The 15,159-nt window shown below is 34.9% G+C and overlaps 1 protein-coding gene across 2 annotated transcripts in view; it reads right to left on the reverse strand.

Moving 5' to 3' along the window:
• Positions 1-273: 273 nt before the first annotated feature.
• Positions 274-15,159, reverse strand: part of LOC117212822 (putative aminopeptidase-2) — a 74,989-nt gene continuing 60,103 nt past the window's right edge. For both annotated transcript variants that reach the window (XM_033457881.1, XM_033457880.1), the window contains exons 27-32: positions 11,468-11,727; positions 6,054-6,697; positions 4,189-4,356; positions 2,527-2,679; positions 2,364-2,442; positions 274-566 (exon numbers count right to left, since the gene is read on the reverse strand). In XM_033457881.1, coding sequence (XP_033313772.1) covers positions 321-566; positions 2,364-2,442; positions 2,527-2,679; positions 4,189-4,356; positions 6,054-6,697; positions 11,468-11,727 — 1,550 coding nt within the window. In that variant the 3' untranslated portion in view covers positions 274-320. The remainder of the gene's footprint in view (positions 567-2,363; positions 2,443-2,526; positions 2,680-4,188; positions 4,357-6,053; positions 6,698-11,467; positions 11,728-15,159) is intronic.

Genomic DNA, 15,159 nt, shown 5'->3' on the forward strand with positions numbered 1-15,159 from the left:
TTATGTTCCTGTTCGAGTTATACGTTAATATAGTTCATAATCGTCTTTGTTTGTTTAAACTGTGGTTATTTACTTTATCCTGCGTTCTGCAATATGAAGAGTAAAAATTAGAATTCAGGTGAAAATAAAAAATCATTGTTATATTTATAAAATAATGTACATAACTTTATTTTAAAATAGTACCGTTAATACTAATTGTTTAAATTTCACAATATATTTAAAACATAGTTTACAAATTGTTTAATATACATATATATTAATGTGCATTCGAAGAACGTATGATATATACCTTTATTAATATACACGTATGTATGTAATATCTATTGACTCATTATGTAAGCGATTAACGAAAATACTGTCATAGAAATTATACTTAAGTTATTCGCAACAACTGTAGGAGCTGGATTTGCATCTCGCATAACAGGAATTATTTCGCTCAACCAATCATTAATCACACTGGAATGATTTCGATACCATTGTAGGTTGCTCGAAGCAGATGTATTCGCAGCTTTGATGCTTACTACTATGTTTGTGATGTTGCCCACTTTGATACTTAACTCGTTCAGCTGCAATATTTGTTAAAACAATAATTATATTCATATATTGTTGAAATTTTGTTAATAAATCAAATAAAAATGAATAAATAAAGACATTAATATATACTGTTTCTTCTTTGATCCAATTTTATTACTATGTCGTGAGTTGAAAATTATAATGTTGTAAGCCAAGATTTGGAAAATTTGCATTTAGTCGCGTATTTCAATCCTTACAAGCATTATTCCTTTAGTTTTATAGCTATATGTACAAATTTTGCATAAATATATGTCGGAGATGAAAGGACACCGGAGCCTTCCCTTTGGAACTTCAGGTAAATCCCTTAACAGCGTAATCTAGATTCTATCATAGGCGTAATTAAACAATTGTCGTCTTTTGATCCGATTGTATTTGTTCGAGATATGTGATAATGAGCTTGGGCTCGAGGCGACAGCCAGTTGCCGAACGTAGCCGCGGTCACGGGATGAACGCTTTGTCCAACAAAGGTATGGAGTAATTCTATAGCTCTCCTTAAAAGAAATATTTGTGGTGGCACGCGACAATAAACATTCCAACGGTTTCTGTCCCGTGGCTCGCCACACGCAGACCCTATTCTTCGAGTAAGATGATTGCCAGATGTCGATGCATCTCCGCCGTACATGTTCAGCTAGCCTGAGGGCCCGTTATAAATCTTAAGATTTAGCTAAGTCCTTCAAAAAACAGTCTTTGTCCCGACTACGAGAAGATAGAGGAGACCTATTTTTCAACGAACGACGTCTCCCACTAGCAACTTTCCCTCGAGGGCGGCTAGCATCTTTTTCTAACCACCGATATGGAGATTGACCAATTAGCAGCAACGCCAATTTCCCTTACTTTCTGAATGAAGGCTTTTGTCGACGAATCCGATGATCTCGTGTCCTTAGACACACTCCATTATAGTTTTCCTCTGTGGCATCATCTGGACGGGAAAGTCATTCTCTCTCGCGATCTCATCGAAGAAAGGAGTAACCCCTTACGACCAGTGGATATTACGCGTTCGACTTAGAGTTTGTGAGCACGTTCATCTATCATCCCGTCGACCGCGGATTCGTTATTGAAGCTAGGATCATTGTCATTAGTTTCTCGAGTATTTAATTACCACGGTTACTTGTCCGGTTCTATGATAATCGTATTTGCACTAGTCAGTGTCTTCTCTATTGCATAACGACAACGTGTAATCCCAACGAAGATTCGTTTCACGCCCCTAACCCTAATCATAATGTGAACCCGACATATATAGTATTTATGTATATTTTTCTGAAAGTATGTTTTATCTTCCTTATAATTTTTTAATTTCTGCTTTAAAAAGAAGTTAACATTTTCATGCTAAATATCAGTTATCACTTTAAGATTCGCTATTCTATAGCATCTTGTAGTGATCGAAATAAACGAAAATTTATCGGTACTACCAATAAATTAGAAGAATAGAGTGAATAACAATAATTTCCAATTATACTACATGTCTTACATTTTTATCTAATGTTTTCGATGTACACAATTCATTATGATAAATCAAGTCATGATAAAAAATTCTTTAGGATTCATTAATATTCATCATTTCAATGTTAATATTATTTGCAATCTTCCTAACTGTTAAAGTTTCAATAGTCACCATTGCAGTATATCGTAGAAATTCAAAGTGTAAAAATAAAAATGACATTATTTATGGAATCAAAGAATAGCTTCATGTGCATTCTAGGAATTTTTGCACTTTTACATGCATAAACGTCTGCTGTATGTTCATAATAATCAATATACCTGTTATGTTATATATATGTTAATCAATATACCTTTGTAATTTGATCTTTCACTGAAATATGAGATGCCAGTTTAGAAATTAATTCTTCTACACCATCCCAGTCCTCGTAACTGAAAATAAAACAAGTATATAATATTCTCTTTTTCTACATTAATTAAATGCGTATTGTTTCGTGTAATTATTTATCAACTTACAAATTATATATTTTTTCATAATTATTAACTAGGTAGTCTAACATCACATCCACTCCAAATTTTCCAGAATTGTAGACAGAAGCAAGTACGGTGCTAACATCTTGCTTTCGAATATTAGAGGTATAGTTATATGTCAATGCATGTTCAATATACCTGGAGCAAAATAAAAAGATTGTTAATTGTAATAAAAATTTCTAATGTTTTAAAAATTTTTACTTATTGATAGCCGATGTGAGTTCGAAACAGTTCGGAAGATTGCAGAACAATCTAAATATCATTATCATTAATAGGTATAATATTCTTAATGTTAAGATAATAATAAATTATTCTATATAATATATAATAATATAATGTTCTTAATGTCAACAGTGACTCATTAATTCGAACAATGAACAAATTATATTAACTTTAATTATTAATTTTGTAAAATATGTATATAACATGAATTTTTAATCACACAAAAGCGTTTATTAAATGATTTACTAAATAGCACAAATCTAGTTGTTTTACAATTCGTATATTCATAAATTATATACATATTTATATTTTGAGTACAAATTGTAAATCATAAATTATTTGATGAATAATAAAAATTAGATCAAGTACTTTGTTACTATACTACCAAAAATTATAAACCTTTTATACTCAAATCATATAATCGTATAATCATATACACTCAGATCATATACTGAAATCTGGCTTGTTGTACCAGTTCAGAATTGTGTCTAAACTTTTCATTTGAGCCCTGGTACAGCCTTGTGTTCGATGACGTAGATGAACAACCTTGACTTAATCATTTTATAAATACAGCATAAATAAAAAAAGCTAATAGTTCCTTACCTCATGTATCACTATTAACATTCACGTGTATGATGACGTAAAGAAATAGCCTCAAAACTCAACTGGAATTTAGCTATTTATTTCATATTTGTATGTTATATAAGACATTTTGAAATTGTATGTTATATCTAACATTTTACACCATCTTAACCCTTTGATAGTGTGATAAAGTGTGGAAATTTGAAAATGTGCGATTTAGAATATAATTTCGTTAAGATATCCTACAATTCTGGTGTCAGCTACAAAAAATACTTTCAGCTTTTTGTAGGTAATAAATATTAATAATCACGTTACATATAATGATATCTATCATAACAAATTTAACATATTATATACAATTGCAAATTCGTTCCAAATTCCATCAATACGATCATGACAGCAATCATGTTCACAGTAGTAATGAAATCTCAGAATGCTTCGAATAATATGGATAATATATTCATAAAAATTTTCCATAATATTTAAACTTTTATGAGTTGCTGTATGAGCAATATTTGTGCATACTAGTTGTTATATGTTTGTATACTGCCACTAACATAGACAATATGTTTACAATACTCTTCCAAATGCAAATAATATCGAAAGGCAAATAGACTTGTCACATTTTCTAATATATTCAGATAGCATAAGTTATATCATTCCTTTCGTTAACTTACGATTTGTTTAAGAATCGTCAGATAAATTATTTTATAATTTTGATATGAGAGGCTTGTAGCTACTCTCCTATTGAATTATATGTATATGTATTATGATCTTTGCTGAATTAAGCGTTATGTAGTTTTCTTGTGTAATAATTGTTTATATAATATTCTTTAAACTTACGAGTTCAATACTTCTTTGTCCATGGAGCAGCCTAGTGCCTCTAATATGACTTTCTTCTCCGAAGCAAAGTCTGTCTTCAAATATTGATCCCATAGGAATTCCCACTCTGCTAGAGATCCACTTCTTATGGCAGTACAATAAACAGCTGTCCTGGCATTTGGTGAAATTCTGAAAGTTATATCCCGAATGAAATAGGTTTCCCTATTTTTCTACCGATGTAATTAAATAGTTTCTATATATTAATTTATTTTATAATATATGCATATTATAATGTATACTTTATAATCTATAACCTAGCTTATTTCACAATCTAGATTTATCGTGATGATATTTTATATCATTTTAGCACGTCCAGAGGTTGATAAACGAATTTCATCAACACGAAGTATTGTATAATCGCATATATAAAACAATACTTATCAAACAATGTACTCTGTGAAATGTCTAGAAATTTTCTAGAAAGGGATTCAAATAAACATTAAAAAATAGCAGAAATAACTGCAGAATTTTACGACTTTTAAAATATTTCTTATAAAAGTAATAAATAATTGTAGAGTCTATATTTAATAAAGCTTCTCTTCAGTATTATACATTGTTAATACATTGCTTTAATTTCCTATAATATATATATATATATATATATATATATATATTTTTAATGTAATTTTATAATGTTATTGAAATATTAAAATCTATTTGTTGCAATTTTTTATCAAACTTTATTAAATCTATTAGAATGTCCAATTGAATTATTTATTCTAGAATTTAATTATTTGTATAAAAATTTAAAAGTAAATTGTCTTTTTAATTAGAAGTATAGGCTTTTGATTTGAACGCGTGTGATCAATACATGATCCTATTTTGCATTTCTATTATAATTTTCCAATAAAGCATTACATGGCCTACGCTTAGATAAATACTTTTATTTGATTATATTCATTTATACATGTACAAAGCTTGGCTGCTGAATCGTGGGACACAGTGTCTAATTATTTATCGACTAAGGCGGTCTTTAATATAATGATATCATTCAGATGTCATCATTCAGTCGTCATTCAGATATCGTATTAGCCTATTAATTGAATACATTGAAAGACAAAAACATTATTAATTCATATATTTAAGATGTAGAAATAAAAAGAACAAAATTTTGAAAACAGAATGAGAAAATATAAGATTTCGTTAAGAACTTGGTATTATCTATGTGTACTAGATTGCAGGTAGTTGTGTATTCGCCGAAAACAAGAAAAATAAAGGAGAGAAACAAAATAACTATAATGCAAACATTATGTTTTACAAATTAATAATTAGTTTCGTCGCATAATAATAAATATCATATATTATCCACATTGTTACTCTTAGCACTGAATACGTTTAACATTCCTACCTCTAACACTATTTCAAGCTACCATCTTTTCTTTCTGAACATGGCTTTTTTCCGGAAGCTTTAAACAGTGTTAGAGAAAGCAGTGTCAAATGTATCACTGCTAACTGTAATGGTATGAATAGTAACAATCCAAGCCGTGGAAACCTCAGGATTCTCAAACGTTAGATAATAGATAACTTTTTCATCTAATGATAAAAAAAGAATTTATCACCTCGCGATCAGATTTTTAAAAATATGAGCATAAATAAATAAATATATATATATTTATATAATGTTTGTATAATAAATATATATATATTTTTATTTATATTTATTACATTTATTATAAAAAATATACTTATTTATTTATTTATTTATTATATATATAGTAATAAAATAATATTTCTTCTTTTATTTCTACATTTCGGTTGTACGAATATTGTTGTCTCTCCCTATATGATAAAAATAAAAATAATCTGTCAATAAGAATAAATCTTACGTATATGTATCATTTCCGCGCCACTTGGCGAACAGGTGGATAGACTTATCCACACACTCTGTATGATTCAGTTTGCACATCCAGGATAGGATCAAATCTTTGTTCAATTGATCCATGCGGAATTCTTCTTCATTATTGTCTTCGAAGTCGAGCTTTTCAAATCTGTCAGCTGCCAATAGCCTAATGTACTCTTTCAGCATACTTTCTCCATGATTTCCTTGATATCGTTGCAGAAGGAAATTCATTCCACTGAAAAATGCCTTCCAAGGTATGTAATCTTGTTCTTTTAGCAGGTAGGTTGTCCCATTCAACGCGAGGCCATAGGTGATCCAATCAGCTCGTGCCAGATTCAAGAGATCATCGATAATTTGAGCTCGATTGGTCACATGTATCAGTGTATGATTAGCGCTCTTTAAGGCATTGATCAGACGATTCCATGATTTAGTATCATAATTCACTCGATAGTAACCACTCTGCTGAATATTCAAAATAAACCATTCTTCCTGAGAATTGTATGGAATGGTTATTGGAAATCCTTGTAACCAAATATCGGCCGTAGTAACCGAAAAATTCAGTTTAGAAGCGGTTGTCATCGTAATGGGTATCCAGAATTCCTCGAAAATTTCTGGCGTAAAGAAATTTTTCTGCAAAAATTATTTCCAAAAGGTGTTTGATCTTTGGTATCTACTAGTTACCCAGAATTCATATGTAGAATATGAAAAAGATCATAACAAAAACGACCTTTGTCCACGTTTGTCTTTCTCCAGGAAAGCAAATAAGATACTCCAGTGTCTTTTATTTTTGTGCGATGTACGCCAATTATTTTTAACAAAAAATATTTATCACATCGTGAATTACTATAAGTGGCATTATCGCTCAAAAGTATGCGAATATTTTCATAATTCTAACAGAATATAATTTAATTGGAATATCATAAGTATAATTATTTTATTGATTTCAAATAGCTAATAGGTATGGAATGAAATAATTTCACGTGCAAAAGTGAAGCAGATTATGGCATAATTTTTCAACAAAATCTGTAAGAAAATATTCCAGCGAAACTATTTAACCTCAAACTGTCTATATATCATATACTTTATGCTCAGCAAGAAAATATCAAAAATGAAAAAATGATTCAAATAACTTTATGATAGGATCATTTGAGTCAGCGAAGAGATATTAACAACAAAATAATTTCCAAAAATTAGGTAATTTTCACGTGTTACTGAATTATGTTAATTACAATTAAGAATATTAACAGTATTTGAACAAACTTCTTACTTTTTGATGAGTACCTAGAAGTTATAACCTCGTAGAAAACTTGGCTACTTATCACGGCCCTAATAATAATAATATGTATAACAATATACAATACAATACTATACTAATAACGATATGTAGTATCGTGGAAAGATTGTCTAAGAAATACCCGACAAAATATAAACAGTGTTGCGAGAAAGCGTAAGTGCCGACAGGCCGAAAGGGTCGGGAAACTTCAATATATTAAGCGGCCCATCAATATGTCCTCAGTCCTTCAGTCAAATAGTTACGCGGAAGAAGGCGTACGTGACCATGATCGCGGATGGTTATGGAATACGTACTTGGTGGGGATATGAGAAGACGGGGGGATGATAAAGGAATGCTTAAGAGAGAAAGACGATTAATCGTCAGTCGTTAATGGAGAGTCTAGTTGCGAGGAGTTAGTTTTGAGTCGAGAGAAAGGTATGAGTTGTGAATTATCAATTTAGATGTCTTGGTTATATCACATTACTGCATTAAGTTCGCGTCAAATAACCATTGTTGCCTGTTTAATCCACTGTAAATAAATCCATCTATTAATAAATTTATCATATAGAGTAGAAATCACTGGAAATTCTAATTTCTAATATTTCTGATAATGATCCTATAAATGTAGCAGTACTAATAATAATATATAGTTTGTTTTCAAATATAAATCGCTCAAAAATTATTCATGACTGAATTTGTTCAATTACAAGGCAAGTTACTTAGTGTTAGTATGTCTTAAATAACTTTACTTTATACTGATCGGAATGTGCGACAAACGTAGATAAGACAAGGATTAATTGTATTATACAAACAATTAATGAAATTATAGTGTTATATTCTATTATCACCTCAAAGTGGGAAGTGAGCGTCAATTCAAGTGCGAACATATGAAGTGTATTTAAGGTATTATTAAATAAATTAAAAGTAAAGGACGTGAAAGTGAGAATAGAGTTAAAGAGATAGAAATAAGAGATAGAAATGGCAGAAAAGGAAAAAGTTTAGGAGGAAGGTTAGGTGTGAAAAAAGGTGAAAATATAGAGAAATGGCAGGAAGACAAGGGACACAAGGTTGGTAAAAAGGGATCAGATGGCCGTAGGAAGAGAACAGGAGGTTGATAAGGAGGGAACGGTAAAGAGAAAAATCTGGTCAGAATAGAACAGAAAATAACGGTAGAAAAGAGGGGAATTGAGGAATATTTAACGAAGATAGACGGGGTGAAGGCAGAGAGGAAAGGATATATTAGGAGATCAAGGAGAAAAAAGTGTGGGAGCAAAAGGAAAGGAATGTGAGAGGGGTGAAGGAACAAAAGAAAAAGAGGTCACGTTAGTATTAGTGGAAATGAGAAAAGAGATGAGAAAGATGAGAGAAATGGAGAGAAAGTAGAGAGAGGAAATAGAAAGGTAACTGAAATAAAGAGAAGATACCTGGGAAAAGGACAATTACATGGAAGAATTGGTTCCTTGGAAAAGGCAGTAGAAATAATGCTAAGAATATTAGAAGAAGAAAAGGAAGATGTAGATTCTAAGATAATAAAAAATATAGGAAAAAGAATACAGGGAGAAGCAAGAAATAGAGCAGAATAAGTAAAAATAAAAGATATGGGGAGAGTGATAGAAATACAAAACAGTAGGGAAAGAGAGAGCAACATAATAAAAAAAATAAATATAGATGAAAGAGATAACAAAGAAATAAAAGAAGAAATAGGGAAATTTGTAGATAAGGATCTAAAGGTAGCTTGTAAATTAGAGCGGGCGAAAGCGATAGAAAAAGAGAAGGAGATGATAATTGCGAGAGTAGAAAAAGAAGAGGAGCAGAAAAAGATGTTAACGAATAAGAAGTACCAGTAGCGGAAATTTACTTAAGATTTGAAATGCCTTGATATTTATGAAAAGTTTTCTGATAAAGTACAACTCCGTTTGTATAACTTGCTGAGGGACAAATTGATTCATATAATCAGGTTGTTCATATAACAAAAGCCCGCCTATGTTTCTCTGCCATTATTAGAATAGGAGTTCATGTTTATATAAGAAGATTCCAAGAAACACTTACATAAATGTCTTAAATACATAATAATGTTGCAAACTTCAATAATTATTTACAGGTGAATACTCCCCGCCGATTTTGATGTCCTTGAGATACGGGGATAATTCTAAACAACTTTCCTTATAATATACAGGATGTTCGGCTACAGGTGTAAAAATTTTAAGGGCTGATTCTTGAAGCTAAAATAAAAATCAAGAATACAAAAATTGCGTATCCGGCTTTTAGTTACTGGCAATTAAAAATCAATCGAAATATCCCTGTGCGCTAGCAAATTTTCTTACGCGAATGAAAGTAGGTCAACCTGATCAATGGGGTGCGCAGATACCCTTAAATCGAACGATAAATGGGCAGTAGCATATCTCGTACAAATCGTAGGAAAGTAAATTGTTTTTGAATTCATACATCATCCGGTCCTCGAGTGTCATTGAAAAATGGCATTTAAGTGTCAGTTTAGAGTAGCATTTTAAGTGTCGAGACTGTTCACAGAAAAGTCGTAACGAAAATGGCATTCTAGGCATTTTATATTACAGTAAATGTTCAATGTAGTTAAAATCCGATGGACTGATGATGGAGATAAAGATGTGGCGGCACTCGGCGACAATGTATATCGCCGAAGTGCCTAATGAGCCATGGGTATTCCAACAGTCCTTCCGCCGAATGTTATAGAAGAAGGCATGCGTGGCAACGGTCGTAGACGCCTAACAAACGCGTGGATAGTGGGGATATTGAGGAGTGACAAAGAGAAAAGAAACAGATCCGATCGAAAGTCAAATTGTAAGAGCTTCAGTCTTGGAAAGTCACGGCTGGAGTTCAGAAGCAAATCGTAATTAGTATAAACCAAGTGTTCAAAAATAAATTCTCTTCTTATTTTTCTATATTTTATTTTTCTTTTCATCGGAGATTTCCTTTTTTTTATTTTACGTGACACACTACACGCTCAAATCACTTGCGTTGAAATTAAATAAAAAAGATTAAAACGATAATAAAGAATACAAAAATAAATGAAATAAAAGAGTTCAAGGACCTAAAAATGGAAAGGACTAAAAAAATGTACAGCAGAATAACTTAAACTTATACTAAATCTAGAATTAACTCTAACTTTATGTTTATACAATTGTCATAACGTTTCTCTTTGGCTCTCGGAAAGATTCTATCCTTCTACGACTATTTTACTCTCTTATCAAATTTCTAAAATCGCTAAAACATGTTACGTAACAAGGTAGTAGTGAAGAGTTCTTACAGAAAAAAAATTTACGATATTCTACGTTGATGTCACACGCTCAGGAACAGTAACAGGGTAGGCAAAACATCCTGCATGCCACAGCCATCGAAACAATAACCAGATAGTAACAGAATAGCCGCATCTGATAGACACCCGACGATAACCCCCCCCCCCCCCTAGAGAGACCAAACCTTAGTATAAGAACCTTCGCAAATCAGCACCCAACACCTTTTTGTTATAACACTCTGAATCGTTACTCTGTTGGATTCGTACAATAAAATTTTACTATCATATCTAAAGTCCAAATTTTTTACCTTACTTGTGAAACGTTCGAACTATAACGCAAGATCACCGGTGATATGTCAATTTCGTGATTTCTTGTGTCTCCTACGTGACTGATGCTGTCATTTCCTTGTATAATTTTTTTGATATTAGTTAGGGACAGCCACAATATCTGAAGTGTAACTTTTAAAAACATTATCAGTAACTAAAAAACAAAGCTAAAAGCACAATCTTTTTATTCTTGATTTTCGTCTTAATTCGGCTGCCTTAAATTTCCTCACCCTGTTTAGAATCATGTTCCTAACAACATATTTCAAGGTCATCGAAATCGGCAGGCAGTACTCTTCTGTAAATAATTACCCAACTTGTATCGACTGCGAAGTATAGAAGTGTGTAACATAATGCGTGCTCCTACCGTTTACATTTTCGTTCATAGAAGCGGATTGACGCTCAGCAATAGTTCAGATAGTATACTTATAGGAGCTTCACTAAAGTTCAGTTAATCAGGCATTACTAAAATTTCGTTATGCAAATGGAGTTTGTATTATGAAGTTCCATTGTACTGGACCTTAATGTATACCTGAGACAATATTATAGCATGTTCTTCTGACTTCGCAGAGACAACCGGATATCCTCTTGTATTAGTCCAACCAGACATGAAATTTGACATATTCAACCAGGGGTTTAAATCGTTTGTTTTCATCATCGCATCATCGAAAGCTTTCCAAAGATCGTTTGGAGTTGCAGTACGGTATTTATGTCGGTCCAAATACAGGTACATAGCTTCTTTGAAGGTTTCTGGTTTCAGTGACTTTTGTATCATTCGTATGACACTAGCCGCTATAAAAATATTTACTTTTAATAGTAAAATGTTAATTCTTAGGAACACGGTTGAAGTAAATATAATTGAATTTTATTGTAATAAAAGATAATTAGTAATGGTTGCAGATAATGTTCGGCAGATATTATATTAAGCAATGAATACATTTTTATTTACAGAAGGAGATTCAACGATAAAATATTTATTTTCAGGACAAAGCAAAATTAATGAATTGTTATCAATGTATCGTATTTGCTGTGCGCAAGGTGGATGGGCGCGTAGCCCTATACAAAAAGCCAACTTGTTTGCAAGTCACCTAACTAATGTCTTCAAACCGTTTTCCTCCACTACTACCGCCGAAATAATGGAATACTTGCACTCTCCCTACCAGATGTCTCCTCCTAATGAACCTTTCTCAACTCTGGAAGTTATAGAATTAATCCGTCATCTAAATCTCAGGAAAGCATCGGGACATGATGAGATAAGTAACGAAGCTATTAAGGAGCTTCCCATAAAAGGGATTGCTCTCATTACCTCCATTTTTAATGCAATTCTTCGCCTTGAATACTAAGTCTTGGAAAATATCATTAATTACTCTTATTCCTAAACCTGGGAAACCAATACACGAAACTAGCTCTTATCGTCCAATTAGTCTTCTATCCACTTTGTCGAAACTATTCGAGAAAATGCTAACGAAACGACTCCTTCCACTCTTAGAGGATTTGAAAACAATGCCAGATCATCAATTCGGTTTTCGGAAGCAATATTCGACGATTGAGCAAATTCATCGTCTAACTCATAAAATCAGCGAAGATTTAGAAAAGAAAAAATATAGCTCTTCAATCAAATATTGCTCTGAAGGACTCTTGTTCAAACTAAAGAAAATACTACCACACACCTACTACTCTATCTTAAAATCATATCTAACCAATAAGCTGTTCATGATTAAATACTTAGACGCTATAACCGCAACATCCCCAATAGAAGCTGGCATACCCCAAGCCAGTGTCCTCGGACCTTCGCTGTTCACCATCTACACTGCCGATTTACCAAAATTTAACAGAGATAACCACAGCGACATTTGTTGATGATACAGCTTTATTAGCATCCTACTCAGACCCGAAAGTTGCCTCCTCAACTCTCCAGCGAGGTTTTGACTCTATGGAAAAGTGGTCCCACAAATGGCGTTTCAAAATAAATGAAAATAAATCCAGTCATATAACTTTCATGCTGCGAAAACAATCCTGCCCACAGGTGACCATAAATAATATTCCACTTCCAAACAGTCCAGTTCCAGATACAGTCAGATATCTGGGCATGATTGTAGATAGAAGAATGACATGGAAACGGCACATCGTAGATAAATCTAAAGAACTGAACACAAAACTAAAAAAATTCTACTGGCTCATTGACAGACGCTCCAACTTAAACATGCAGAGTAAAATAATGCTATATAAAGCCATATTAAAACTTATTTGGACCTATGGGATCCAACTATGGGGAACAGCGAGTATTTTCAACATAGAAATTCTCCAACGATTCCAAACAAAAACTCTAAGATCCTTAATAGATGCACCTTGGTATGTTACCAAAGAAACAACACATCGCGACCTTAAGATGCTAACCGTGCTCGGCAGTTCCAGATGGGACTCACGTAAGCGGGGTCCTCAAGGTACAAAGTACCCGGAATCTTATCTCGACAGTATCGGGATCTTGACTGCGCTACTACTCAAGGCCACGTAGAGAGAGTGTAACCGTACTTAAACACCTTACATTCCGACGACCTTCCCTGTTGTGTACATAGAGGACTCACGTAAGCGGGACGCTTGTCCCGACGGTCCTCCCTGGTTGCGGGAACGTGGGTTTGCCAACCCCCGTTGACTTACATAAACAAGTCCTCCCTGCGGGGCCGGACCCAGGACATGTAGTCTGGTTCTTGGTGTCGGGTACTTTCCTGAGATTTAATATCATATACAGCACCCGGGCAACCCTAGAAGCCATCGGAGTTGGGATACGCCCAACCAGCGCACTCGGTACACAGTACCGGTTACCTCAAATAATCGCCCGCAGGAGGCTCTCTCGTCTCAGGTCGAACGGGGTCCTTTCCAAGCCCTTCCGTCTTCCGGGACGGTATCCGGAGCAGGTGGGACGCTGCTCACCCGCCGAAGGCCATTCGGAGGACTTTGTCCCCCTTAACTCGGTCCTCTTGCCAGCACTTGGCCACAACCACTGCCACCACGAGTCCATACCCATTATTGGTCGAGCCGAGGGTTCGCTACGCCCTCTGGGCTAACACTCGACCGCCCGTGGTACCGTTCATTGTCAACGGTGGGACCGCGCGTGTGGATGTACCGCCACGTCTCTGCTGCACGGTTTACCTGCACACCGTGCAGTCAGACCCAGATGAGACTCACGTAAGCGGGAGTTGAGGAAATGTACCTCGGCGGCTCTCCCGACGGTCTCACCCTTGGCTTCAGGATCGTGGGTGCGCTACTACCCAAGGCTCCGTGGGGAAGACTTAGTCTTACACCACAGCAACCTTCCTTGCGGTGTACATAGAGGACTCATGTAAGCGGGACGCTTGTCCCGATGGTCCTCCCTGGCTGCGGGACCGTGGGTTTGCCAGCCCCCATAGACTCGCAAAAGCGAATCCTCCCTGCGGAACCCGTATCGAGACAGTCGAAAACTCGGTAGGTCACCGAACGTTAGCAGCAACGTAAGAAAGCGACAATGAACTATGCCAAATCCTCAACTCCGACTCTCGCGCGCTGCGGCTTGAGAAAATTCGATTTTCCGACGTGGAAATATTTTACGACATTTCGATCGGAACCATGCGGCCGTTCGTACCGAGACCGTTACGACGCAACGTATTTCAGTCGTTATACGGACTTTTCCATCCGGGGATACGAGCCACGCAAAAACTGGTGACGACACGCTTTGTCTGGCCGTCTGTAAACAAAGATTGCCCCGTAAAAATAACAACCAACCAGGAACGCCGATTCGAATCTCGTCTGTTCAAAGAGTTATGCCGGTTGCTTGGCGTCACCCATCTACGCACGTCGGTCTATCATCCCGCGTCTAATGGGATGGTAGAGCGCTTACATAGACAGCTTAAAGCAGCAATCAAGTGCCACGACACGAGCAACTGGGTCGAAATTCTACCAATCGTACTATTAGGCATTAGAAGCGCGATAAAGGAGGCCCTAAACGCAACGGCAGCCGAAATGATCTACGGCACCGGCATACGATTGCCGGCGGAGTTCTTTTTACCAATCAATCAGCGGGCCAACTCTGAATTTGTGAACCTGCTAAAAGAACGGATGGAGAAAGTCAGGCCATAGCCTGTTACACGACACGGCGAAAAGAAAATATTCATTTTCCGCGAGTTGGAATCTTTGCCGTACGTATTCTTACGATATGGCGCGATTAGAGACCCTCTACAGCCGCCTTAC

Source organism: Bombus bifarius, unplaced genomic scaffold (assembly GCF_011952205.1).
Source record: "Bombus bifarius isolate JDL3187 unplaced genomic scaffold, Bbif_JDL3187 scf7180000008381, whole genome shotgun sequence".
Lineage (NCBI taxonomy): Eukaryota > Metazoa > Arthropoda > Insecta > Hymenoptera > Apidae > Bombus > Bombus bifarius.